Source organism: Myxocyprinus asiaticus, chromosome 32 (assembly GCF_019703515.2).
Source record: "Myxocyprinus asiaticus isolate MX2 ecotype Aquarium Trade chromosome 32, UBuf_Myxa_2, whole genome shotgun sequence".
Taxonomy (NCBI): domain Eukaryota; kingdom Metazoa; phylum Chordata; class Actinopteri; order Cypriniformes; family Catostomidae; genus Myxocyprinus; species Myxocyprinus asiaticus.
In genome coordinates, this window is record NC_059375.1 from 20,324,876 (window position 1) to 20,351,498 (window position 26,623).

The following is a 26,623-nucleotide window of genomic DNA, read 5'->3' on the forward strand; positions in this document are numbered from 1 at the left end:
GGTTAAATCCATGTCATCTGAAGTGATATGATAGGTGTGTGTGAGAAACAGATGAATATTTAAGTATTCTTTGCTATCAGTCTCCACTGTCACATTCTTCTTTTGTTTTTGGCGATTTGCATTCTTTGTGCATATCGTCACCTACTGGGCAAGGAGGAGAATGTATAGTAAAAAAAAAGACTTAAATATTAATCTGTTTCTCACCCACACCTATCATATCACTTCTGAAGATATGGATTTAACCACTGGAGTCGTCTGGATTAGTTTTGTGCTGCCTTTATGTGATTTTTGGAGCTTCAACATTCTGCCAACCATTCAATTGCATTATATGGACATACAGAGCTGACATATTCTTCTAAAAATCTTCGTTTGTGTTATGCAGAAGAAAAAAAGTCGTACACATCTGGGATGGCATGAGGGTCAGTAAATGATGAGAATTTTTATTTTTTGGGTTAACTATCATTTTAAATGAAATCTAGTTTTCCATCAAGTACATTACAGGATAAAAATGTATACCATCCATTAAAAATGCTGATTTATTTGATCAGTCACATATGAGACACTTTGTTCAAACCATGATGAGAACTAAAGTCCTTACAGATTGATGAGGTGGAGAGTGACAACAAAGTTGTAAAGTGCAAAATATAACAATTGCAAATGTTCATGCATCATGTTACAAGCACAGTGACTTAACAGGACAGAATTACTTCTGATAAACAAACAGTGCACTTTTTAAAGGTCAGTTGTGTTCCAGTACCTGAGAGTTACTGATCAGAAAACATACAGTGTATTACTGAATACATCAATTTCTTTAAGCTTGTCTTAAATTGGTATGCACACAAATATAGCTCAGTTTTCAGTATCTTTGTACTCTGGCAACTAAGTTAACAAATTAGGTTTTTCCAGACAAATTAAAAACAATAAACAATAACACTGAAATTAAAAAATATTGCCCTTATATTACCTTAAAAAAGAAAAGAAAAAAGTTTCAGTGGGACATTCAAACAGAGGTAGGCCTGCTTGAAATAAAGCCTTGATAACATGGTTATATGGAGTCACAATGATTACAAATAAAGGTAAGGAAGGAGATTAGAATGAGAAAACAGCATTGCATCAATTAGTTTATTAAATCATAATTTCTCATATTTAAATAAAAGTCTAAACTGTTATGTTAAAATAGGTTATTTTGTTCCATACGGATACCCTTAAATATTATCTTCTGAAATGTGTAAATCCTAAGTAAACACTGACTTCTCTGCTTGTAGTGCAGGCAAAATATCACCAATGCTGTCTATATAATAATCAGGCACCATTCGCTGACGATGTGGGCATTCACTCTTCTGGTTTGCCTCTGCATCCGCAACAGTAGAAACTCCCGTAAGGGTCAGCAGGGTCTTCAGGCCACAGTTCGAGCCTAGCATAATGTCAGTGTCCAGCCTATCTCCTACCATTAGACACCTCTCTGGATCTAGACCAAACTTACTGGCCACACACTCGAACATGAAGTTGCTGGGCTTTCCCACCACTTGAGCCTGACGCTGTGCAGCTGTCTCCACCGCCTTTAGGAGGCACCCTGTCCCTGTTATCGAAGCAGACAGAAGACAAGGTCATTGTGATTATATTATTTTACCAATCTACAAATAACACATTTGTATAGTAATCCATACTATATTTGAAGTCGTTTCATCATATCTACTCACCCGGGACAGCTTTGCCACCTTCCAGAGGCAACCTCGTGTCCGTGTTGGTCCCAACGAACTGACAGTCAGGATTACACAGATACTGCAGAGCTCGGTTAAGCTTCATGTAACTGAAATGCTCGTCAAACCCGACCAGCACAGCCTGGACCTCCTGATCTAGAGGGACATTCGCCCAGTCAATCTGGACCCCTGAGATGGGGTCTGGGCCCACACCAACCTGTCGGATCCCCACCGCCTCAAGTTCCTGTCTCATCGCATTGCTTCCGATTAAATAGACTTTACCTTGAACTTTGCATTCATTTTTGAGGTATATCGCTGAGCAGTACGCTGTACCGAACACCTCGTCCTCGGTGGCATCGAAACCGAGCTTGTTTAATTTATCGGCATACATTTTTCGGGTTTTAGTGCTGTTATTCGTGACGAAAAACACACGCTTTCCCTGTTTCTTTAATGAATTAATAACCTCCGGGGCTCCGGGAATGGCCTGATCCCCTCTCCATATCACGCCATCACAGTCGAACAACATACTGTCCACTGAGTCCAATAACTGTCCAGTCAAAGCACCGCTGAGTCGCGTACATTTAGACGCAGCCATTGAAGTTACTCTTATCCTGACAGCGCTCTTCTTGTCCTTGGCCTGACCTAAAATATCATTTGACCCTCACCTATCGATGTTTAGACTACGAGCTATACGGATTCCAGAGAACTGGAAGTTACTAGTTGCGGCAACTGAACGGGACAGACACCTTGTACAAGCGATACATTCGTTTGCCGATGACACAGTGGATGACGTTTCATATTAATACAGCACTTCCGCATCGGTTTAAAGGGCCAGTAACCTATTTCACGCCGAGATGTATGGTTAAAGTAATATTCTGGGTTTAATACAAGTTAAGCTCAATCGACAGCATTTGTGGCATAATGTTGAATACCACAAAAAATGAATTTCTACTTGCTCCTCCTTGAAAAATCTGGGTTCCAGTGAGGCACTTAAAATGGAAGTGAATGGGGCCAATCCGTACAATTTAAAATACACCATTTCAAAAGTATAGTCACAAGATGTAAACAATATGTGTTAACATGATTTTAGTGTGATAAAATCGCTTACTAACCATTTCTGTGTAAAGTTATAGCCAATTTTACAACTTTGTTGCCATGACAACATAACATCATAAATACAACCATAAAAGCTACTATTTAAACAACTTTACGGCTCAAATAATACATGAGTTTTAACAGAAGAATTAATATAAATGCTTTTATAAAATTGTAGGCTTCACATTTCTGCCTTTAAACCTTCCAAAAAATTGGCCCCATTCACCTCCACTGTAAGTGCCTCACTGTAGACCAGATATTAAAAAAAATTAAGAGAAGGAGGGATGAGTCCAAATAATTTTTTGTGGATTAGTTCACCCCCAAACAAAAATTCTGTTGTCATTTACTCAGGTCTTTCCAAAATAAAATGTCTATCTTCCATGAAACACACAAGATGTTGGACAGAATGGCTGCCTCAGTCTCTTTACTTTTATTGTTTGGGAAAAATGTGCAATGAAAGTGAATGGTGACTGAGACAGTCAGTCCCTGACATTCTGCTTAACATCTCCTGTTGTGTTCCACATAAAAAAGAAAGTCATACAGGTTTGAAAAGGGTGAGTAATTGGCAGAGTTCCCACTTTTTGGCCAATTCATTTCCATAATTTTTCCAGTTGTTCTGATTACAGGATTAAGATATAATAATAATAATTTAATACAGATTGTACTTACAGAGCAATTTCATGCCAATTTAATATTTTAGAACAGAGCATAAATACAAAAATGTAAATTCACTGTAGAAATTTTCATGATTTTTTAAAGATTTAGCTAATTTCCAAAAACTAATTGTGACGAACTGGACATGGAGGCAGCTTTAGAATCCATATGCAGGAAGTTTTATTAAACAATATAAGCAAACAAATTCAAATCGCTGAGCGGAGAGACATAGTCGATATAACAGGAAGAGATCCAGTAACAGGTAAACAATCCAACAAGGCAAAATAGTGATCCAAATAAACAGGCACAATGGTCATAATGTGAGGCATAAACAGTAGGCAATGGTAAACGCTTGTTAAGACAGGGATTAGCTGGCAATACTTCGCAATGAGCAGTGGGAATGCATGGCTATATATACATGGCAAACAGGAAATGAGCAGTGAAGGAATGTGTGATGATCAGTATTCGGGAGAGGGCTCCCTCTGGTGGTTGGGAGGATGGGTAACAACCTCAGATGTTACACTAATTTCCAACCTTTCCAAGACTAGAAATCCCGATTTTGATATTCCCTGATGTCCAGGTTTTCCATGAACTTGGAAACACTGAAGTGATGACAGAATTTTCTTTTTGGGGTGAACTATCCCTGTACCGATACTGTACAGTAAACACATTGAAGGCTAAGAAAAAAAAATATATAAAAAAGCCCATTGACCAAAAAGAAAATATAAAGTGGAATGAAAAATTACACAGTTTAAAGAACAACACACTTTGTCTTATTGTCTTTTTTCTTAACAGGAGATAAGGGCCAAAAGATTTCCCCCAAGATTTTTTAAGTCAAGTCATTTTTATTTGTATAGCGCTTTTCACAACACACATTGTTTCAAAGCAGCTTTACAGGAAATCATACATTAACAAAAAATTAAACTAAATGGTAAATTGTGTATAAAAATTAAATATTAATTGTATTTAGAACCCATGTGAGCAAGCCGAAGGTGACTGTGGCAAGGAACACAGAACTCCATAAGATGTTGGTTAATGGAGGAAAATAACCTTGGGGGAATCCAGGCTCACTGTGGGGGCCAGTTCCTTTCTGGCTAAACAACATGAATATAATGCCAATAGTAGTTATTTGTGTGCAGTGCAAGTCATGGTTTAAAATTTGTAAATTAAGTAAGCATTAAGGGCCAATGTTTAAACAAGATTTTGGATGAACTGTAAGATTAATGACTAATGTCCTTGAAGTCCTTCCTGGATTAACTGCAGAAGTTCACATTGATGCATTGTCCTTTGTTAGTTGGCTGATGAAGGCTTTTGTTGGCAAATAATTGAAAGTCTATGTATTCAATTTCAACAGTGTAGTCCATCAATAGACAAAGGTAATGCAGGCAGAGATCAGTTAGGTGCATCGCAGTTCAACCAGCAGGTCATTTCGGTGAGGTCTATCCTAAATTCAAGGTTCAGGCAGTGGCATATGAAGTATCCTATGTCTTATGGTTGGAGTTGGCATCAATTCATCCCCTGAAGTCCATCGCAATTGTCATGATTCACTGTTGTTTGCCTTGTGTTTCTCCCCTGTCATCTGTTCCTCCCGGACTACATTTCCCATAATTCCCTGCCCTCATCACTGCCAGCTGTCCTTGATTGTTTTCACCTGTCTTCCATTAAGTCATTATCCATATATAATGCCCTGTTGTTTGCTTGTTCTTTGTCAGTTGTTATGCGTTTTGACCTCCTGTGTATGACCAGTGCCCTTTGTAGATGTGTCCTCCTGTTCATGTTCTTGTTTCCCATCGTGGATGTTTTATTTTGTTCCTGTGTTTACCTGTTATTTGGTACTAGTTTATTTCTCATTAAACTCCTTAGCTGCACCTAGATCCAGCTCTCGTGACTTCCTTCCATATCGTTACAGAACAACTGACCGCAAAAATGGATCTAGCTGCATAGTTCACGCAACTGAGCCAGGCGGACTTATCTATAAGGGAGTACTCTCATTTCTTCACCACCACTGCCACCCACACAGGATCTGATGATGCATCCCTGAAGTCTATATAAAAGACTGGACTCACAACACGCCAGTGGAGGGAATTGCCGGAGTCCAGTGATTACACGTGGGAGGAATATGTGAGATTAATACTCGACACACTTGCTACAGAGGATCCTCCTCTCAATCCTGGTTCCAGCTCCCGAGTCAACCACGTCTGAGTCTGTTCCACGCCATGTCACAGCCACGTCTGAGTCTGTTCCACACCATGTCACAGCCACGTCTGAGTTTGTTCCACGCCATGTCACAGCCACGTCTGAGTCTGTTCCATGCCATGTCACAGCCACGTCTGAGTCTGTTCCATGCCATGTCACAGCCACGTCTGAGTCTGTTCCACGCCAAGTCACAGCCATGTCTGAGTCTGCTCCACGCCACATCACAGTCAAATCTGAGTCCGCTCCACGCCATGCCACATCCACGTCTGACTCAGCTCCACGCCATGTCACAGTCCAGCCTTCTGTGACTCAATGCTCCAAGCATTCCGCGGCACTTCACGGCCCTTATCTCCAAGTTTAATTATTCGCCACTGATATCAGTGCATAGGGCCACGAAGACCCTTCCCCACAAATTGTCAGTGCCCTTGCCTGTCACGGCCAATTGCCAATGCCCGCGCCTGCCACGGCCAACGAGCCGACGCCCGTGCCTGCCACGGCCAATGAGCTGGAAGCTTCGTCCTTCTGGGTCTCTTGGTCGTCCACCTGATCCGCTCTGGTATCCTTGGTCTCCTGGCTGTCTGCCTGATATACTCTGGTCTTCTGAGTCTTCTGGCCATCCACCTGATCTGCTCTGGTCTCCTTGGTCTCCTGGCCATCCACCTGATCTGCTCTGGTCTCCTTGGTCTCCTGGCCGTCCACCTGATCTGCTCTGGTCTTCTGAATCTCCTGGCTGTCCGCCTGATATGCTCTGGTCTTCTGAGTCTCCTGGCCATCTGCCTGATCTGCTCTGCTCTGGTCTCCTTGGTGTCTGGCCATTTGCCTGATCTGCACTGGTCTCCTTGGTCTCTCGGCCGTCCACCCGATCTGCTATGGTCTCCCTGGTCTCATGGCTACCCGACTGATCTGCTCTGGTCCCCTTGGTCTCTCGGCCGTCCACCTGATCTGCTCTGGTCTCCCTGGTCTCATGGCTACTCACCTGATCTGCACTGGTCTCCTTGGTCTCTCGGCCGTCCACCTGATCTACTCTGGTCTCCCTGGTCTCCCAGCCTTCCGCATGTTCTGCTCTGGTATCCTTGGTCTCTGGCTCCATCTTGGCACTGCCTCCCTGACCAGCCTTCCTTGGGCTTCAGGAGCCGCTCATTGGATAATACAGTCTATTACTGTATTATCTTTACAGTAATAGACTGAAGTGATGTCTGGCTGGCACCGGCTGCATTTAGTTGTCATCACTCACAGACACATAGCAGTGGAGTCCGACACCAAGCAGGAACGGAGGTGGATAGGAATCCTGAGGTTGAGACAGGGAAACAAATAGAATAATATTAGCGTAGATGTCATTCAAATCTTTGTACGTAGTTAACAAAATGTAAAAATTACAACGAAATTTAACAGGTAGCCAATGTAAGGATGATAAAATGGGGCTAATATGATCATATTTCTTGGTTCTAGTCAGCACACTAGCGCTGCATTTTGAACCAATTTAAGTTTATTTATTGAACTTTCAGGACATCCTCCCAGTAATGCATTACAATAATCTAGTCTTGAGGTCATGAACGCATGAATTAGTTTTTCGGCATCAGCAACAGAGAGCATGTGTCGTAACTTAGCAATATTTCTGAGGTGGAAAAATGCTGTTCTACAAAGATTGGATATTTGATTTTCAAAGGACCCTGCTCATCAATGTAGTAAGCATGCAGAAGTCCAGTTCGCAGAACAGTTTGGACCAACATGTCTGCTGTTAGAACTAGGGATGGCACCGATCCGATACCTGGATTGGTATCGGCTCCGATACTGGCGTTTTTAGTCTTTAGTCATGTTCGTTACTGTCAAGCTCCAAAAAGGACATAAAAGCAGGGCCGGCCCGTGGGTTTGTGGGGTCCTAGGCGAAATCGTGAAAATAGGCCAAAGGGTGTGAAAATTGTCATAACTTTAAAAAAATCCATAGAACCACTGAAAACGTGATGAGCAGATTTTTTTTAATAGAAAGCACTAAAAAAAAGAAGCTCTATACTATATAGCTCGGTAGATAAAAAAGAATGTGTCCAATAGCATTTTTTTCCCAAAATAAAGATGTTAGGATAAAATGTACATGCATGCATAAGGGAATTTGTGTATTTTAGATGCTGTGACAAGTCACCATTTTATCGCCTTATTTTGATCACCTTTGAACTTTCTAGAAGTACAAATAAACCAATGTCTCAATTAATATGAGGTCATGTAAACTGCAAGTATGATAATTACTGTCTAACATTTTACAATAAGGTTTGCATAGGTATCATTAACAATGTATAATACAAATTTCCAGCATTTATTAATCTTGGCTAATGTCAGTTTATAAAAATGCAATTGTTTATTGTTTGTTCATGTTAGTTAATATTGCATTAACTAATGTTAACATTAACCAAGATTATTAAGTATTGTTTATTGTTAGTACATGTTAACTAATGTAGTTAAGTAACAAATACAACCATTATTGTTACCCATTAAAGTAACACAAAATAAGAAAATACTGTTTAAATTAGTTTTAGATAGTTTTAATAGTATAGAACACTGCCTGAAATTTCATTTCAATTACCCACATCACTATGTGTAAATGTTTATTTAGAGTAACAAGATTTATACTTTAAAAGCATAAATGTAAAGCTTATATTTTTGTTAACGAACTTGTGAAAAAATCCTTTAAATGAGTTAAGATAAAATGGGATTAGTAATAGCTAGTTCACTGCAAGGGATTGGTGACTGATTTTGAAAGACTTAGCCAAACTAGTCAAACAGGGTTATTAGGATACTTTGACCAGAAGAAAATGGTCTGATGTTTAAATGGAGGATTAACAAATGCTTACTACAGTGTTTGGACCGACCAGGTTTCACCAGCTGACAGGTTGAACACCTGATTCCCTGCTGGAACAGTTTTTCATCATATTGGTACACCTTCAATTGTGCAGTATGGTTTTGTTTTGTTAGTGTGCCTTAAAAAAGAAACTGAAATGGAATATATTTGAATTAATTTCTCTATATTTAAATGTGACAAGACTTCATTAGCTTACCTGGGTCTCTCCTACAACACAGGTAGAACAGATAGGACTTCAGTGCTAGGAGGATGTAAGGAACGCACAAGCTGATGAAACTTGTGCCCATCTCCAAACAGAAGCCAAAGACCTCATAGGAGAATTCTGCATACACAGCAACTTCAAGTAACAGGTGCATGTAAAGGAAGTTGTTGTTCCTGAAGGGAATAAGAATGAACATAAGATTAGAAGAAACAAACTCAACAGTTTAATGATGTTACTCATAGACACCAAGAAACAACCTTGTTAATTACAATTTCCTCAACACATTTACTAACAAATCATTTGTTTATTTTAACGTGATACTACGAAGGTATGGAGACAAGTATGTCAAGATTTGTTTATATCCATCATATTTTATATGTGTGTGAAAGGCTTAAACTGCGTATTAATGACAGATGTTTAAAAACTTTCCAGAAAGTTACTTTTACGTCTCTGACTTACATTTTGAAACATCATAAACAAGTGGAAAAGCATGGTTTGATTATGTGACCTGTTCAAGTTCTTACCTTTGATGGAATAGTCTGTGCATAGTCCTCTAGGAAATGTTTTAAAGACATTGTGGGATCTATGGAGAGACAACCTTGAAGATGTGACATTATATTAATTACTTATAATTAACAGCAACAGAAATAATGCACACAAGTGTTAACCCTCATGTTGTGTTCCGGTCATTTTGACCCGAAGAGGACATCTTTTGCCTGAAAATGCGAGTTAATGTTATCCTATTGGACTAAAACTTACTGACTTTGCTCACAAAGTGTATCACAACTTCCCCCCCAAAAAATTATAACATTTTGTTCACCTTGTTACACTTATGGTGTTCCCGGTCAAAAATGACCGGCCATTTAAAAATTGCTTATAAATCTCTCATTATGCCATATTATCACAAAATATTGGATTAAATCTTTTTGTCAACTTGTTTTCTTTATGTCTTACATTTTATGTTTTCTTTTAAATAGTACAGAATGTTTTCATATTTTATTTCATATTGCCAAAATTATAATATATCACAGTGCTTCTCAGACTTTTTAGGCCAAGTACCACCTTCGATCAAATTAGAACATTCAAGTACCACCTAGTCACCACTAATGTTCACTCAAATGTTTTTTCAGCATTCAGCAGATATACATTTTAACGCAGTCTTAAGGATTGTGAGCAACATACACAAAGCCATATTTGATTAAAATCAATATTCCTGTAGTTTACACAATCAACAATGGTGTGTTTCTCAAATCAAACATACAATATTAACATTTAGAAGTATTGCAATCTCGTTCAAACAAACTACTAGGCAATATATTTTAAGAAATTTGAAGCTTAGGCATTGCTAGCCCCTTTTTTTCATCTCAGCCCCCCTAAAATTATGCAGCATTCATCACCCTTAAAAATATGTGATAATGTGCATGTGATCTATAAAAACAGCGGCTGCAGTAAGCTATCTGAGGTTCATTTTACTCTAAATCATGCCTTTACCTGTCGTTAACTTTAAAACTTCCCTCTAGTCATAGTAGGACTCGGCCATTGGTGACATAGTGGCAATGTTCATCTCATAGTTCTGCTTTGCGCACAGCTGCCAGACGCGCACTCCATTTCTCTGTCCCTCATCCGAGCAATCTTCCAGTGAAATCAAAAACAAAATACTGCCAAATACAATCCAGTGTCTTTGAGTCAAAAACACTATTTAAGATCATAGACTTTAAGGAAGTCTGAGAATGTGTTTTGAATTCTGTTTTCTGCATGGGAATAATATCGTGTTGTGCGCACAGAGAAATCAGCGCAGCCGCGCGTAGCGAGAACGATACCTATTCACATCCTGCACTGCCGATGTTAAAAAAAAAAAAAAAAAAAAAAAATAGCTGGGTGGGCTATCTTAAAGATATTTTACAATTGTAATCATACATTAGAAATAAAACATGGAAAACACTTGAATAAAATGTGTGTGTGTGTGTGTGTGTGTGTGTGTGTGTATATATATATGCGTTCCACCTGAGGGCAGTTTGAGAACCAATGATATAGCATAATGAGAGATTTATAAGCAATTTTATAGGCTGGTCATTTTTGACTGGGAACACCACAAGTGTGACTTTGTGTCATTTTGTACAAAATGAAAGCATTAAAAAAAAAAAAAAAAACTTCCTGGTTAAACATTAAAGCACACTAGTGTGCTAAATAGTACAAAATGTTTTCATATTTTATTTAATATTGCCAACATTATCCACAAATAATTTTTTTTTTTTTCACTCAAAAACGGAGGTGCATGAGCTCAGATCAGTGAGGCCTATGATCAGTAAGTTCCAAAAAGAAATACAAAACCTGTGCTAAATGAAATACAACAAGTAATCCAATATTTGGTGATAATATAGCATGATGAGAGCCTTATAAGCCATTTTTATAGGCCGTTCATTTTTGTCTGGGGACACCAAATTAGGTAAAAAAAAATTTCAGCACAGCACAAGGGTTAAGTTTGCAGGCTCATCTTACCCCTGTGACCGTGTCCAACTGCTGACCAAGAGGAGTCTGTTGATGCCTTGAATATTTACAAACCAGAGCAATGCAGGTGAGCACCATTGCCACATAAACTCAGCAAAAAAAGAAATGTCCCTTTTTCAGGACACTGTAGTTTAAAGATAATTTTGTAAAAATCCAAATAACTTTAAAGATCTTTATTGTAAAGTGTTTAAACAATGTTTACCATGCTTGTTCAATGAACCATAAACAATTAATGAACATGCACCTGTGGAACGATCGTTAAGACACTAACAGCTTACAGACGGTAGACAATTAAGGTCACAGCTATAAAAACTTAGGACACTAAAGAGACCTTTCTACTGACTCTGAAAAACACCAAAAGAAAGATGCCCAGGGTCCCTGCTCATCTGCGTGAACGTGCCTTAGGCATGCTGCATGGAGGCATGAGGACTGCAGATGTGGCCAGGGCAATACATTGCAATGTCCACACTGGGAGACGCCTAATACAGTGCTACAGGGAGACAGGAAGGAAAGCTGATCAGACCACCTGTAACAACACCTGCACAGGATCGGTACATCCGAACATCACACCTGCGGGACAGGTACAGGATGGCAACAACAACTGCCCGAGTTACACCAGGAATGCACAATCCCTCCATCAGTGCTCAGACTGTCCGTAATAGGCTGAGAGAGGCTGGACTGAGGGCTTGTAGGCCTGTTACAAGGCAGGTCCTTACCAGACATCACTGGCAACAACATCGCCTATGGGCACAAACCCACCTTCGCTGGACCAGACAGGACTGGAAAAAAGTGCTCTTCACAGACGAGTCGCAGTTTTGTCTCACCAGGGGTGATGGTCGGACTCGCGTATATTGTCGAAGTAATGAGCGTTACACTGAGGCCTGTACTCTGGAGCGGGATCGATTTGGAGGTGGAGGGTCCGTCATGGTCTGGGGCGGTGTGTCACAGCATCATCAGACTGAGCTTGTTGTCATTGCAGGCAATCTCAACGCTGTGCGTTACAGGGAAGACATCTTCCTCCCTCATGTGGTACCCTTCCTGCAGGCCCATCCTGACATGATCCTCCAGCATGACAATGCCACCAGCCTTACTGCTCCTTCTGTGCATGATTTCCTGCAAGACAGGAATGTCAGTGTTCTGCCATGGCCAGTGAAGAGCTTGTATCTCAATCCCATTGAGCACGTCTGGGACCTGTTGGATCAGAGGGTGAGGGCTTGGGCCATTCCTCCCAGAAATGTCCGGGAACTTGCAAGTGCCTTGGTGGAAGAGTGGGGTAACATCTCACAGCAAGAACTGGCAAATCTGGTGCAGTCCATGAGGAGGAGATGCACTGCAGCTGGTGGCCACACCAGATACTGACTGTTACTTTTGATTTTGACCCCCCCCCCCCTTTTGTTCAGGGACACGTTATTCCATTTCTGTTAGTCACATGTGAAACTTGTTCAGTTTATGTCTTAGTTGTTGAATCTTTACACATGTTAAGTTTGCTGAAAATAAAAGCAGTTGAAAGTGAGAGGACGTTTCTTTTTTGCTGAGTTTATATGAAAGCGTGAGGAAGTCCATTTGCCACTACCTAGGCAAGAAAGTACTGTAAGTGATTACCTCTGTGTAATTTATTTCATTTATTACTTATGTACGTGTATACATGATGAGAAAGGAAAAAGAGTGCCTAAAATTAAAACCGAATGTATTAAGTATGAACAGGTAATTAGTCAAATTAAACTATGTTCATGTCAAAATAACTTATTTTAAACAACATCGAATACACACTTGTGGCAATGTGCACACAAAGAGGTAAGACCATTGATTTTCTTTACATTTCTTCACCTGAGCACCTTTTTTATTTCAGTGGGAACTATGGTGAAGTAGATGTGAACACGGAAATAACTCACAACAAATGTGTTGTCAAAATGAAGTTATCGTAGATTTATTTTGGGTACATTTTTTACTTATCTAGCTGATTGGCTGTTTTGCTGATGATTAATTAAAATACAGGGATTTTTTTGTTGTTGAAAATTTGCGTCTTGATAAAAGATAGCTTTTAAATGGCTAATTCATCAAACGATAAACAATATTGGTATGCTAACATACCAACACTCTCACTCTTATAACACTTAACAATTTATTTTAATATTTATATATTTCTTTTCATATGTGAAAATGCATAAGTAGGTTAACTTAAGTTCCCCCACAAGCAGCTTACTATTGTGAACACGGTTTTGTGCCATTATCAAAATATAGGGACAAACATGTCCATTGAATTTTCAGTCAGGAAAAAGATTTAAAATAAACAAGAAAACACATTTAAAAGGCCTCATTCAATAACCTAACCTTTTATTTATTTATTTATTTATTTATTTTTTTTTTCTCCCCCTTTCTCCCCAATTTGGAATGCCCAATTCCCAATGCACTCTAAAGTCCTCATGGTGGCATAGTGACTTGCCTCTATCCGGGTGGCGGAGGACGAATCTCCTCCGCGTTGCCTCCGCGTCTGTGACCGTAAATCCATGCATCTTATCACGTGGCTTGTTGAGCACGAGAACCACATTATAGCAACCACGAGGAGGTTACCCCATGTGACTCTACCCACCCTAGCAACCGGGCCAATTTGGTTGCTTAGGAGACCTGGCTGGAGTCACTCAGCATGCCCTGGATTCAAACTCACAACTCCAGGGGTGGTAGTCTGCGTCTTTGCTCACTGAGCTACCCAGGCCCCCCAACCTAACCTTTTATTCAATAATATGAAATTTACTCTATATTGTTTACACATTTTTTTAGAAAATATATTTGAATTTGTCAATTGTCTGAAAAAAAAAAAACCTTGTCCCCCTCATCTAGTATACCACACTTCTACAACATTTACATTTATTTATGTGTATTTGTTTACTCATGTTGTTTTCTCAGGTCAAGCATTAGTGCAAGCCTAACAAGTGTGAGAAAAAGCAAAAAATAAGTAATTCATAATTTTATAGTTTAAAAAGAATGTTTGTCCCTTGATTTCAAGTCACTGATGTTATCAATGTTAAAACTTGTATTTTGAAAATACAACATTTGTGGTAAAGAACTTCAAAGGTCACAGTACAGAGGAAGAAAAGGCTGTTCAAATGTGCATATTGTGATTTTCTCACCATGTTAAAAAAGTTCTTAATTTACATTTTAACTGTAATTTTTTCACATGGTTAATTTAAATATGTCATTGGTGTTACATTTTTTAATGTGAAAGATTTTTATTGAAAAAAATGTAATGTAAAATCAATGATTTATTGATTTTAGTTTGATCAGAGGTGTATGTCTTGTGATGCTTTTGACATTACTGGTGTTTTTGTCACTGGTGTTACAACCATGGTGTGAATCGTGGGGGTCTAGTGGGGTCTCAGTCCGAATGAATATAGCCAGTGACCCCCTGGAAAGCTAATTTGCTCACTCTTGGAGGGTTTCATTTAAAATCATGCGATTAACCTGATCAGATTCTGAACTGATTAAGACCTGATCAGCAGCTCTGCACTCTCTTCTCGTGGTTCCCCCCGCCTCGACTCGCACTTTCCCTGTCGACAGAGGAAAACAGAGACCCCCTGATTGTCAGTGTGTAATCTGCACTCTAGTTACACCCTATGCATAATTCGTAAAAAATAAACAAATAAATCAGTATTAATATAAAGAACAGAAGTCAAGTTGTCCTTTATGAATAAAAATAATTCAATAATTTTGAATTGAAAATTTCAATATAATGTAAATAATATATTTATTTATTTATTTATTTATTTTGGAGAATGACCCTTTAATTAAACACAATTTGACTATTAAAACATCAAATTATTGGAACTATTTTTAAATAACAGGAGTATTTTCTTTTTCTTTTTCTTTTTTTTTTAAAGACCAGCTTGACCAGCATGCAGTTTCCATGATGGTCTAGATTGGTTTATGCTGGCTAGTGCTGGTTTGGTGCTGGTCTATCTAGTGGATCAGCATAGTCTTGCTTTTCACCAGCAAAAAACATAAGCTGACCAGCAATGCTGGTCTATTCATCACGGTTCTAACTGTTGCCTCTTTACAGTTATCATGTTACACGACCTGCCCACAACAGTGGTAATGCCTCAAAGGAAAGGTATACCACACAAGCCCTTGAAGAAAACTCTACAGTGCAAAAGAAGCAGATATTCTCTTCTAAGGTATGTGTGCATTTTCAAATCTACGTGTTAACATTTTTATGGATTTGAAGAAAGTTATCTTTTAAGTTATGTGTTTATATTGTTTCACATATGGTTCTCAGACCACAGCATAAATTCTATAGCCTAATGCATATTATGTAACACAAACAACTGAACTCTGGAGACTACTATTAAACTTATACTGCATGTGTTTGAATTTCATTTACCATACTTTTCCATGTCTGCCGAATTTGTTATTCTGATAATTTATCACTGTGCTAAATGTGTTACTCTATGTTAGACACTTTACTTCTGCAGTTATAATTGACAGACTGACTTTTAAAGAAAACACTTTGGCATTTAAAAACACAATGACTTTTATTGCAATAGATTTTTTAAAATACTGAACATTATGGACACAATTTTCATATTCGTTCAAATGCATAACTGTTTCTCTGTACTACTGGTAAGCTGAGATGTTGATTGAAGAACAGTGTGTTTGGAGATACAAGCATTGGCACTAAATAATTCAGTAAACTCTGTAAAACTTACCTTTGCTTCAGCTCTATAAATAATATGTGTATTACGGAGACTTTTCTCTACTAGTTATAATACCTTCACATTCAATTTGTAACCCTATGCACTTTGTCATGTGTTCTTTTGTGGCATGTTGATGTTTATATCTGCCTCCCTACTGGAGAAACTGTTTGTAAGACCCTTCTCGCACCTGGGCTGCATTTCACTAAGTAAATCAATCCTGAATTCCCCCGGATACATGACAGCATGTGTCCCTGCCATGTGGCACGAGAGATCTTGAGATGCAGCATTTAATCTGTCTAATCCAGAGCAGGAGCTTTAATAGCACTGCTCCTGCTCAAAGATGTGTGACTGCGCTCTTCAGTGCATTCAGATGTTCTAATTACCCACCATCGTCCTGGCGGATCCCCAAGCTGATACTGGGCTACTTTTCAGCCCTTGGAGAGACAGTTAGAAGAGAGAGTAAGGAGATATTTATAGAGAAATGGGGCCTCACTTTACCCTTTTTGGAGAGAAAATCATTAAGGATCTGTGCTAGGTGTCCCAGTTTTTTTATTTGAGCTCTGCAGGCAGGACTTGCAACACTTGCCAGAGATGCAGAGTCAACTCAACGACAAGAACGCTTTGGCACAGCATGCAGTGTCACTCTTTTTTTGAGTGGCAGTGCTCTGCATGCCACGCCACCATGGGGGGGCATTCTAAAGGCGTTTCCCTTGAAGTGTGGTAAGATGCAATAGGAAGATCTTAAATAACAGCTGCAACAGAAGACGTGGTCCGAACATTTTGACCTCAGACGCCAGAGATTTGACACTTATTGAAATACGACAAAATGAAGAAATTCCTGAAGAACAAAAAAGGGAGATACTCCTTACGGCAGAACAAGTCGGGTCCTCGTTATCCACCCAAAGAATTTTGTAAGTTAGCTACATTGATTTCACTCATGATTAGTATTCACAAGGTACTAGCAAACAATAATTGTGTATCGTTAGGTAAAAAGGAGCATAATGTTAATACTATGTTACTTTCAACAGCACCTGTAAAGTCAGTTTGGATGTGCAAGTAGGTTAATGCTCTGATTAATGACCTTCCATCAGTCTACAGATATAGGCTTTGCATGGACTGGCCTGTTAGCACGATATGCGTAACTTTTTAAGTTTTGGTGTCACTAATGAGTGATTGCTGTACTATGAGTGTGAGTCTCGTGTTTCTGATGCTGTGTTCAGGTCAGGTACATCTGTACTCAGATATCGGATGATTTGGGAGCCTCTGTTCATTTTCAATGAGGTCAATGATACTGGGAGGTCTAATGTGTCAGCTGAGACTCTACATTTAGTGAAGGCTGCATGGCTCTCTTTACGAAAAGACTGCACTACTTTGTCTTCTCATTTTAGGCGATTTCACAGAGCTTGACATATATTTTCATGTATCTCCTTCCATACGCATGTGATGAGCCTGAGTCCACATTGAAAATCTGGAATTTCACAAATTTGTGGAGTCACTTAGTGAGTTCTGGATTGGGTTAAAGCATGCGTCTAACCTCAAGTACTGAATGTGTCTGCTGTGTGATGCTCAGCAAATGTTCTACTGTGCTCAAGAGACATGATCATTTTGCTGTGCATAAGTAGGTCTTGTTGTCAACAGCCTGATCTAAAATTTGGGTAGACCCCAGTTGCCCCAGAAACCCCATGTCCATAAAATGAAAGGGAGCTCTTCTTTCCCATTTTTTTCATAGTCCTCACCATGCCAGCATCCAACCAGGGCTGGCCAGAGGAGTTTGGCTTTCAGATAGGGGGGAATGGGCCCAGTTACATCTTGACTGTGGAGGAGGGAAGCAGCGCTCAACTGTCTGGTCTGCAACCTGGAGACCAGGTCTTGGAGATTGAGGGGCAGAATGTTTCCAGTCTCAGTGCTCAAGAAGTCATTGCTCTTGCCCAATCGCAAAGAAACATCCCGCCCAGTATTGGAGTAGTCTCACGGATACAACAGGTAAGAATGACCTCCGTAAGGTCTCTTTATATCAGTGGTTCTCAACTGGTTTTGCTTCAGGACCCAGCACAAAGTACCTAAATAGTTAATTGTTGAAGAGTTAAGAAAAATGTCAACATTGTAATTTATCACTATTACCATACTGCATACAATGTTGGATAAGTTACTAAAAAAAAAGTAATGCACTACAAATTACTAAATACTTCTCTAAAATCATAATCAAATGACTTTACAGATTATTTAATAGAGAAAGTAATCACATTAATAATTAACGTTTCTTTTAAGTTACTTTCTTTAACACTAATCACAAAAAATTTTGTTATTCCGCTCAACAAATTCAAAATAATGTCTATTTCCTCCTTGTTCAGTGTCCCACACCCTTCAGCTGTCACAGGAATGCAAACAGACCTATATATGAACATATGTAAAAGTGATTACTTTCATTGAAAGTCAGTAACTGTAATCTGATTACAATAATTTAAAATGTAATGCATTACTACTTTTGTGCCTAAAAGTAATTAGATTACAGTAACTAATTCCTTTGTAATCCAATCAAACCCAACCCTGACTAAATAGCCCCAACAATATCCAACATTTTTAACTGATATACTGACTTGGAAAATTGACAATATTATAAATGTATATAATAACAGCAGTAGTTAGTTGCCAACCTATCAAAAGGAACAAACAGTGGGTCTAATATTGTAATAGGCTGCTGAATATGAGAAATGCACAGTCATTAGGCACATAAACATACAGTATCAATGAGATTATAGTGCAGCTAGCAAAAAAGCTATAGTAAAAGCATAGCGTGTTAAAGTATTTTTTGTAATTATGATTTGCATTTAGCATCGTTTTCCCACTTCATGTCTGTGACCTTATCAGAACAGACGTGCGACACACTAGTTGAGAACCACTGCTCTCTATATACGCTATTTCTGACTGCAACAACTTTTACAATCTGCTGCATCAACTGCCTGCAGGTGGATATCATTCCAGGCCCTGATGGTCGCTTTGGATTCACTATAGTGGGAGACTGCCCCCTGCTGGTGGAGGATTGCTCCCCATGCTCGCCAGCTGGCCGTAGTGGTCTCAGGGCTGGAGATTATGTCATGGAGGTGAATGGTATCCCCGTGAAGCACCATGAGATGGCTGCAGCTTTGATTAAAGCCTCTCAAGGCAGAACGCTGCGTCTTGGGGTGCTTTGTATGGGTAGTCGTCAGAAACGCAGCAGTGGCAGTCTAGAGGAGCCTAAAAAAGGCACAGACGGTATGCACCAGGACCGCAAGCACAAGGCTCTGGAGTTTAACATGAGGGTAGGGTCATCTGGCAGTCTGTAACCTTCTAGAATTTTACAGTGAACGTTTTGCTTTCTTTATTTTTTATTTTATTTTTATTTTATTTATTTTTTTGTGTGTGTGTTTGCAAAAACAAAATTCCTTTTTATGTCTCAGTTTTAAAAGGTATAATATTGTGTGCTCTGTTGTTATTCATGTTTCAGGTTGAGGAGATTTTGAGGGATGAGCCAGAGGTGAAGGAGAAGCTCTTTGCTGTACTGAAACAGTTTGCTGCTGAGAGGAAGGTGGATTGGCTTGCTTCCGTTATTCCTGACATCTTGGAGACTGAAGAGCAGCAACAGCTCATCTCAAACATCAGGTAGCTATGGGAACTCCTTTCGCCACCTCATTGCTCATTAATTTTTAACTTCCATCTCAGGGCCTCTCTGACCCAGATGTTTTCCATTACTGTAAATAGCCTTGCAGGACAGTTTAAAGGCCACCAGAGGGCCTATACTTAATGTCTTGCTAAATATATTAAGGAATAGTTCACACAAAAAGGAAAATTATGATATTATTTACTCACCCTCATGTTGTTCTATGCTGTTATTTTTTCTGTGGAAGACAAAAGGAGAATTTCCCTTGGCTTCTTTTAAACATACTACAATGGTTCATGGTGACCATGTATGTCTGCACAGGATCCTCTCTTGAGCACCACACACTCATTAACATAGAATTTACATGCTGGCTTTGAACATGAAAATTGAAATAAAAAAATATAAGATAAAATTAGCATTTTAATTTTAATTATGTCGCCTTAAGTGCATTAACATTGATAAAATGATTAGGGAAAAATTCATTTGCAATTTCTTTTTCACATTTGGATTTTCATTTTAATATGGGCTGTCTTGGCTCAAGATTGCAGTGAAAATGAAATATCAAATCAGCAATTACAATTTGAAAGGGACGATGCATTGTCACTGTGAAAATGAAAAGGTAATTATTACATTTTTAGCACATATTTTGGAGACACTCTCTAGAAATTAAATGGTTAGTGAGGTTTTAATATATATATTTATTTATATATATATATATATATATATATATATATATATATATATATATATATATTTATTTATTTATTTATTTATTTTATCAATGCATCCATTTATTAAAAAATGGCAGGGAAAATGCACCATAAATGGTGACTGAGGCTTTGTTTCTGCCTTACACCTCCTTTTATGTTCCACAGTAGAAAGTAAGTAATATGGGTTTAGATCGACACAAGGTTTGGTAGAACTAGCCCTTTAAGTTGTAGATACTTAAGTTACATTTAGCAAGGCACATTTGATAAGACAGCTTTCACAGGGCCAATTAGTCAAAGGAACATATATTATCTTATATATATATATATATATATATATATATATATATATATATATATATATATATATAGTGTTCAATATAGTGTTTGCTAAACTGAGACACAGTATCTATTCCCTCTGCGCTATAGGTGTTGTTCCTTTGTCTTCCGATATAATAACCTTTGTCACTGTTTGTAATCCTCTTTTGAGAGATAGCTGGTGAAGGGGAGTTAATGGGAATGTCACCATTAGTGGTCGACCAATATGGGTTTTTTAATGGCCAATGCCAAAACAAATATCTAGGAAGCAGGACGGCCATTGGCCGATATACATGCCGATAAACATAAAACAAATTAACATCAGCAAATCAGATGTACACAAAAAAATTTAAACAAACAATATTTTATGCAATATTTACTCAAATTTGCATAAACTTGAAATGAAAAAACCTTGAAAACAGAAAGTGTTGACTATCCATTGACAATCTATTGGTAGATTTTCAAACTGACACAGCGCTTTTGTTAATCAGCCAAGCAAACACGATTATTGGCTGATGTGATAATCGCATAATGGCCAAATATCAGATGATTAATCAGCATGGCCGATATATCGGTCTATCACTAGTCACTATGTGTTCAACAGTTTATCTTCTGCAAGCCAGGAATTTTGTACTACTGTGCCTGTACTGCTAAATGTCATGTAGTCAACCTAGAAAATGAAAGGAAACCAATAGCACCGCAAAGCATTTGTGGATCAACATGGTTAATAAAATTAACCTTCTGTATTAAATTTTGGACTCTGTATATATTAGTTAGTAAGTTTTCCTCCTTAAAATGTAAACATTATCTGGGTCAGATTATAAGCCTGTCTGGGTAGATTCAGTTTGTGATGGCCTACTGGGATATTTGCCAGCTCTCAATTCAATTGAGCTATGCTCTTTTAGTTGGAATTAAAGAATTATCTGGCCACAATCATCATCACCTCTAGAAATCCCATAAATAGGCCACAAAGTCAAGCCACCATGACACCATTCCAGATACATTCCATTTTATATCCTAGTTCTGTCATCTTAAAGGGATAGTTCACCCAAAAATGAAACCTCTCTCATCATTTACTCACCCCCATGCCATCCCAGATGTGGATGACTTTCTTTCTTCTGCTGAACACAAACAAAGATTTTTTTAGAAGAATATCTCAGCTCTGTTGGTCCTTACTCTATTGCTCATTTTCAAGAATGCTGACCAGATTAATTTTTGGGTGAACTATCCCTTTAAATCTTTTAAACAACATAATACATTTTTAATTTTGTTCTATCTTTACCACATATCTCTTATCCTATCCTATCCTATCCTATCCCATCCTCAAAAAGTTTCTTGTTAGTCATTTTACAAGAATATACAGTACATGGCATGAATGCTTTTTTTTTTTTTTTTTTTTTTGCAGGGATAGCAGTTTTGACATATAACAGTGGCAGTACCATAATTCCTCTTTTATTGCTGCTTATCATTAGTTGGCCAGTCACTGTACATTTCACCAAAATAATGTAACTGATCATGTAACTGATCCCATGTAATCCTCAATATATAAGTTAATCAGCCTTGACTGACTGTATTAGGCACTTGTATCTCCATTTCCACCACTACATATCATTCTGCATCTCTTTGCCTTCACAAATCTCATGGATTTCTGCTCATTATTCAGTGCTGATGATCTGCAAGTCACTGTAGAGAGGCAGCATTTCCCAAGACAGTTTGCAATCAATGGTTCAGTGGTACAGCTGTTCAACTAGAAAATCTCTCTGGGGGAGACTTAGTGTTCTGAATATATCTCGTAAATAGCCATTTCACATGTTTTATGTGGTTCTGAGTCAAGATAAACTAAAACAAAAAGATGAGTTGCTTTGGGTGAGTACCTTGTACCCTGACTTGATTTGTTAGTTTGATTTGTCATAAACTTTAAATAGAAATCTTTCCAAGTAAGCTTTTATTTAATAAAATATTAACACTAAGAAGAGCTGCTAAATCAGGTATGTTTGTGTCACAGTTTAAGAGTGATATTTTTGAGAACAGTAGCTTATTGATTGTGTGATTCTGATCTTCACTAGTTTGATGATTCACATTTTCCCTCTTACTCTGTCCACAAACAGAGTATTACTCTCTCCTATCTTTCTTATATAATCAGGTGCTCCTCAAAAATCTGGCAATGATGTGTTCAGTTGAGCTGGCACAAATGGGATTTTTTTGTATTACAAAGAAATGAAAAGGCATTAAATCATCTTAATAATTTGTGTTATGCAATGTGTGCAGTCAATTTCTGTCATTGTAATATCAATGAGCAACTCATACTGACATCTGTTCTGCTTCAAGTATGTCTTTTCTTGATAGCAATTGTATTTGTTTAAAACACTGACAAGCAGGGTACCATCTCCTCAAATTAATTTCACATCACAAATGCAGCTTCAATCAAGCAGTGTTAGTTGCATCCACAGTTGACTGAGAATCACGATAGATGTTACAGTAATGCACTGTGATGCGCTGTGCTGTCATAAAGCTCACTCAAAATACATCATGGTAGTACTACTCTAGGTAAAGGTAAGGTTTGTAGTGGCCTCTTAGGGGCTCTACTGTCTGAAGCACCAGCCATTAGTGCAGCTATTGGTCACTTAGTTAATTCACTATGCCTCTCTCTGCATTATAATGTGAACCTGAGGCAGCACTGCACTCTAATAGCAAGTAGAATTGTATAATGGTGTGTTTTTGTCGATGCTGTCACTCAGGAAATGGGGAGAGAGAAATGTTGTTGTGAAACTGTATAATTTTAAATCAACTGTATAAGTTAAACAGTTATAGTATCTACAGTACATGCAGTGTGTCATTGTCTATCAAAAGAAAAGATACTCTGAATATAAGGTATGTATAAAGTAATGTGCTTGTATGGGAAGTAATCTACACTATATGGATTTTGCTGAATAACAATAGCAGCATTTATTCAAAAGCCTCAAGGACACTTTTTGCAGCCAGGCTTGTTTTGGTCTCATTGCATCATTTAGTATGCAATAATATTTGATCTATGGAAAATAAAATAAATTGCATTCATTTTGTATTCATTTTTATATTCATACTCCATTAGCCTAATTAAAGGGATAGTTCACCCAAAAATGAAAATTCTCTCATCATTTACTCACCCTCATGCCATCCCAGATGTGTATGACTTTCTTTCTTCTGCAGAACTCAAACAAAGATTTTTAGAAGAATATATCAGCTCTGTAGATCCATTCAATGCAAGTAAATGGTGGCCAAAATTTGAAGGTCCTAAAAGCACATAAAGGCTGCATAAAAGTAATCCATATGACTCCAGTGGTTAAATCCATGTCTTCCGAAGCAATATTATAGGTGTGGGTGAGAAACAGATAAATATTTAATACATTTTTTATTATCAAGCTTTCACATTCTTCTTCTTTTGTTTTTGGTGATTCGCATTCTACACGCATATCGCCACCTACTGGGCAGAGAGGAGAATTTATAATAAAATAGTACTTAAATATTGATCTGGGTGAACTTTCACTTTAATGCAATACAGAGTGTCGTTGACAATTAGAGACCTAAGATAATGGGGCAATTTCTGGCATGACTCAGAAACAGATCAAAATGTGGAATTTTTAAACATGCTAATGTCACTATCACCTTCGGAAAACAAAACGGGCAGCATTGTGCTGACGATACGCCTGTTTACATTTGCTAAGGTTTTTTCACTGGGGTATTTTTTGGTTACCATGGTGGGTAGCATACTGTAACAGGCTTTTCCACATCTACCAACATCATATATGGCCTTATGTTCGTACAGCATCCTACTATAAATGTGAATTTAACCATTAAAATGGTATTTGTCTCCCATCTGACAAACATTTTTTGTCTAGCCATTTTACTGCTGAATCATAATCGTGCTTGTGTTCACTGGTTTGAGCATGTGCTGAATGTTGAAAGAGAATATTTCAGTTAGAAAGTCATGCTACAAGTGAAAGAATTTTCTGTGTTACAAATGTCTGAGATTTGATGCTCTTCCCTGAGAGGATGGAACAGCAACAAAAAGAGAATGAGGAAGAAAGAGAGAGATAGAGGAGAGAGAAAGAGAGAGAGGCGGTAGTGTGATATCCTCCCACACCTTTGCTGTTGCTGGATTCTGATATCTCTACCAGAGCTTCTGGAGTGGGAGCTTCAGATGAAGACAGCACACAGAGGGGCTGTTACATGTAGAAATTTCTCACAGCTTCCATGAAAACCCCTGATTGCCTTTACGCGTACTTTGAAGAGATTTATTTAGATGTTTTTATGCTTCTGTCATCATTTCCTGATCTCAGACATATCGTTCGTAACTGAGCATTTTCAAGAATTTTGAACAAATGTCAAAGTGAATCTTTTTTGGTTTTTGTGATCTGAACGAAAGCAGTGGACTCTCTGTGTTCATAACTGAAGCTTCTTCACTATGGGTTGTGATGGAAAAATTGGATGAGAAAACTGAACTAACAACCTTCAAGAATCCTGATTGTCATGGTTTCTCGTAGCTGATTTAAACCCTCTCTCTCTGTTGCCTTACTGTGACCATGTTTGCCAGGATCTTCATTCCCAAGAAGCATCGCCAGCGCTTTGACGAGGCCGTCTCGCAGAGTCTCCTCAACCGTATGTGCCGTAGCAAGAGCATAACTGAGCCTCAAAACAGGCTCCGACGCAGCCGAAGTCAAGACCACCATGAGCGTCCGCAGGGCTCTAAACGGGCCAGCTCTGTGCCCAGAGATACTGGGGATGACCCAGCCCAACCCGAGCGTGGCCTTAAGAAGAGCACCTCTATGATCCCCAGTCACTATGCCACTGGAGGTAACCAGAGGTATGTACTGCATAATACACTTCCTGTGTGTAACCTTATTAGATTTGATATGAGGGCTTAGTGTGGCACTGTTTATAAGGAGATGTCCATTACTTCCTTTTTATTGTACTATTCCTGTACATTTCTACATGATAGAATTAACCTGTGTGTTTCATGCTGGATTTAAAAGGATAAAGTACTGTAATTGTATCTCTAAACACTTGGTGAAAAAAGTCTATGTTGTGTCCTCAAATGCATAGAACATTGTGTGATACGTAGGAGGCTTTGTGCGTGGGTGGGTGAGAGAAGCACCATTCACTTGTGTTTGTTTCTGTGCTATATGCTTTCCTTCAAAGAGTATGCTTACAGTACACAAACAGACACACATACAAACATACATACTCTGTACATTACAATAGCACTTTTTCATATGGTGATCAACTGGCTGAGTGCTTTAGAATATGGGATGCATAATCACCTTATCATACTATTTTAGTCATTACAATTGTAAGTGACTTAACCTTGGAATTAAAGAGGAGATTTTAAACATCATATCATATGAAGCTGCTTAAGTGATGTGCAGCCAGAGCAACTGCAGATCCAGTCATTTGGCATGTAATTGGTTCATAATTGACATTTAAAGTCTGATTTCCTAAAATTGGGTGTCAGCATGAGATTATGTCATTGCAATCTGTCAATATTCAATCATTTGTGAACAGTGTTGGGTGTAATCCAGTTAATAGGGATGTCCTGATACGGAATCAGGTACGATACTGCGCTCATTTACTCAAGTGCAAAATCATGTTATGTCCTATTGAGATTATTTTACCTCAAAATCTGCGATTTAATGAGATAAATGAATAGTTTGCATGTGTGGAGCACTTCAAATGTGAGCACTTGTGAATATGTGGAGACAGTGTTGTACCTACCATTTAAAGCTCCTCCATGGCTCATATAGGGAAAACACCATCATGAGCATTGATCGCTCTGTTTGTAGCAGATGACAGCAAACAGAGTGCTAATTCACTTTGTAGCGCAAGGCACACAAAGAGTACATATTTATTTAATTAAATAGCAGCTTTTTGTTGTTTAAAGTGGTTTAATAATCACTTTGAATAATGTAGCATCCGGCTTTTGTTGACTGAAAAGCTACCGTCATAACACAGAAACACTTCAAAATAAAAGCTCAGTCAAATTAAAGCTTAATTTAAATGAAAAAAAGTATCACAGAAGTTTATCACTATT

At 38.4% G+C, this 26,623-nt stretch overlaps 2 protein-coding genes and 1 pseudogene across 5 annotated transcripts in view; 1 reads left to right on the plus strand and 2 right to left on the minus strand.

The window, feature by feature from the left end:
* Window positions 1-404: 404 nt before the first annotated feature.
* LOC127423103 (glycerol-3-phosphate phosphatase-like) lies at window positions 405-2,477 on the minus strand. The gene is made up of 2 exons (XM_051667156.1): window positions 1,701-2,477; window positions 405-1,579 (listed from the first exon to the last, which is right to left on the minus strand). The coding sequence occupies exons 1-2, from the start codon at window positions 2,293-2,295 to the stop codon at window positions 1,236-1,238; spliced, it is 939 nt and encodes a 312-aa protein (XP_051523116.1). The 5' UTR covers window positions 2,296-2,477; the 3' UTR covers window positions 405-1,235.
* On the minus strand, window positions 2,362-12,313 carry LOC127422880 (palmitoyltransferase ZDHHC4-like; annotated as a pseudogene).
* A 4,162-nt stretch (window positions 12,314-16,475) lies between these two features.
* The window catches only part of grid2ipb (glutamate receptor, ionotropic, delta 2 (Grid2) interacting protein, b), a 35,599-nt gene continuing 25,451 nt past the window's right edge, over window positions 16,476-26,623 (plus strand). For 3 of the 4 annotated variants that reach the window (XM_051667833.1, XM_051667832.1, XM_051667834.1), the window contains exons 1-5: window positions 16,476-16,805; window positions 17,624-17,877; window positions 18,861-19,193; window positions 19,379-19,533; window positions 25,130-25,399. In XM_051667833.1, coding sequence (XP_051523793.1) covers window positions 16,721-16,805; window positions 17,624-17,877; window positions 18,861-19,193; window positions 19,379-19,533; window positions 25,130-25,399 — 1,097 coding nt within the window. In that variant the 5' untranslated portion in view covers window positions 16,476-16,720. Of the gene's footprint in view, window positions 16,806-17,623; window positions 17,878-18,860; window positions 19,194-19,378; window positions 19,534-24,756; window positions 25,400-26,623 lie in introns of those variants that run through there. The other variant, XM_051667836.1, reaches the window with a different exon arrangement.

What these genes read in the sequence shown, in the direction of transcription:
- LOC127423103 (XM_051667156.1), bottom strand. Translation starts at nt 2,295, where the DNA reads ATGGCTGCGTCTAAATGTACGCGACTCAGCGGTGCTTTGACTGGACAG. An exon ending in AGGTGGCAAAGCTGTCCCGG is followed by an intron (nt 1,580 to 1,700) that starts GTGAGTAGATAT and finishes CTTCGATAACAG; the next exon opens with GGACAGGGTGCCTCCTAAAG.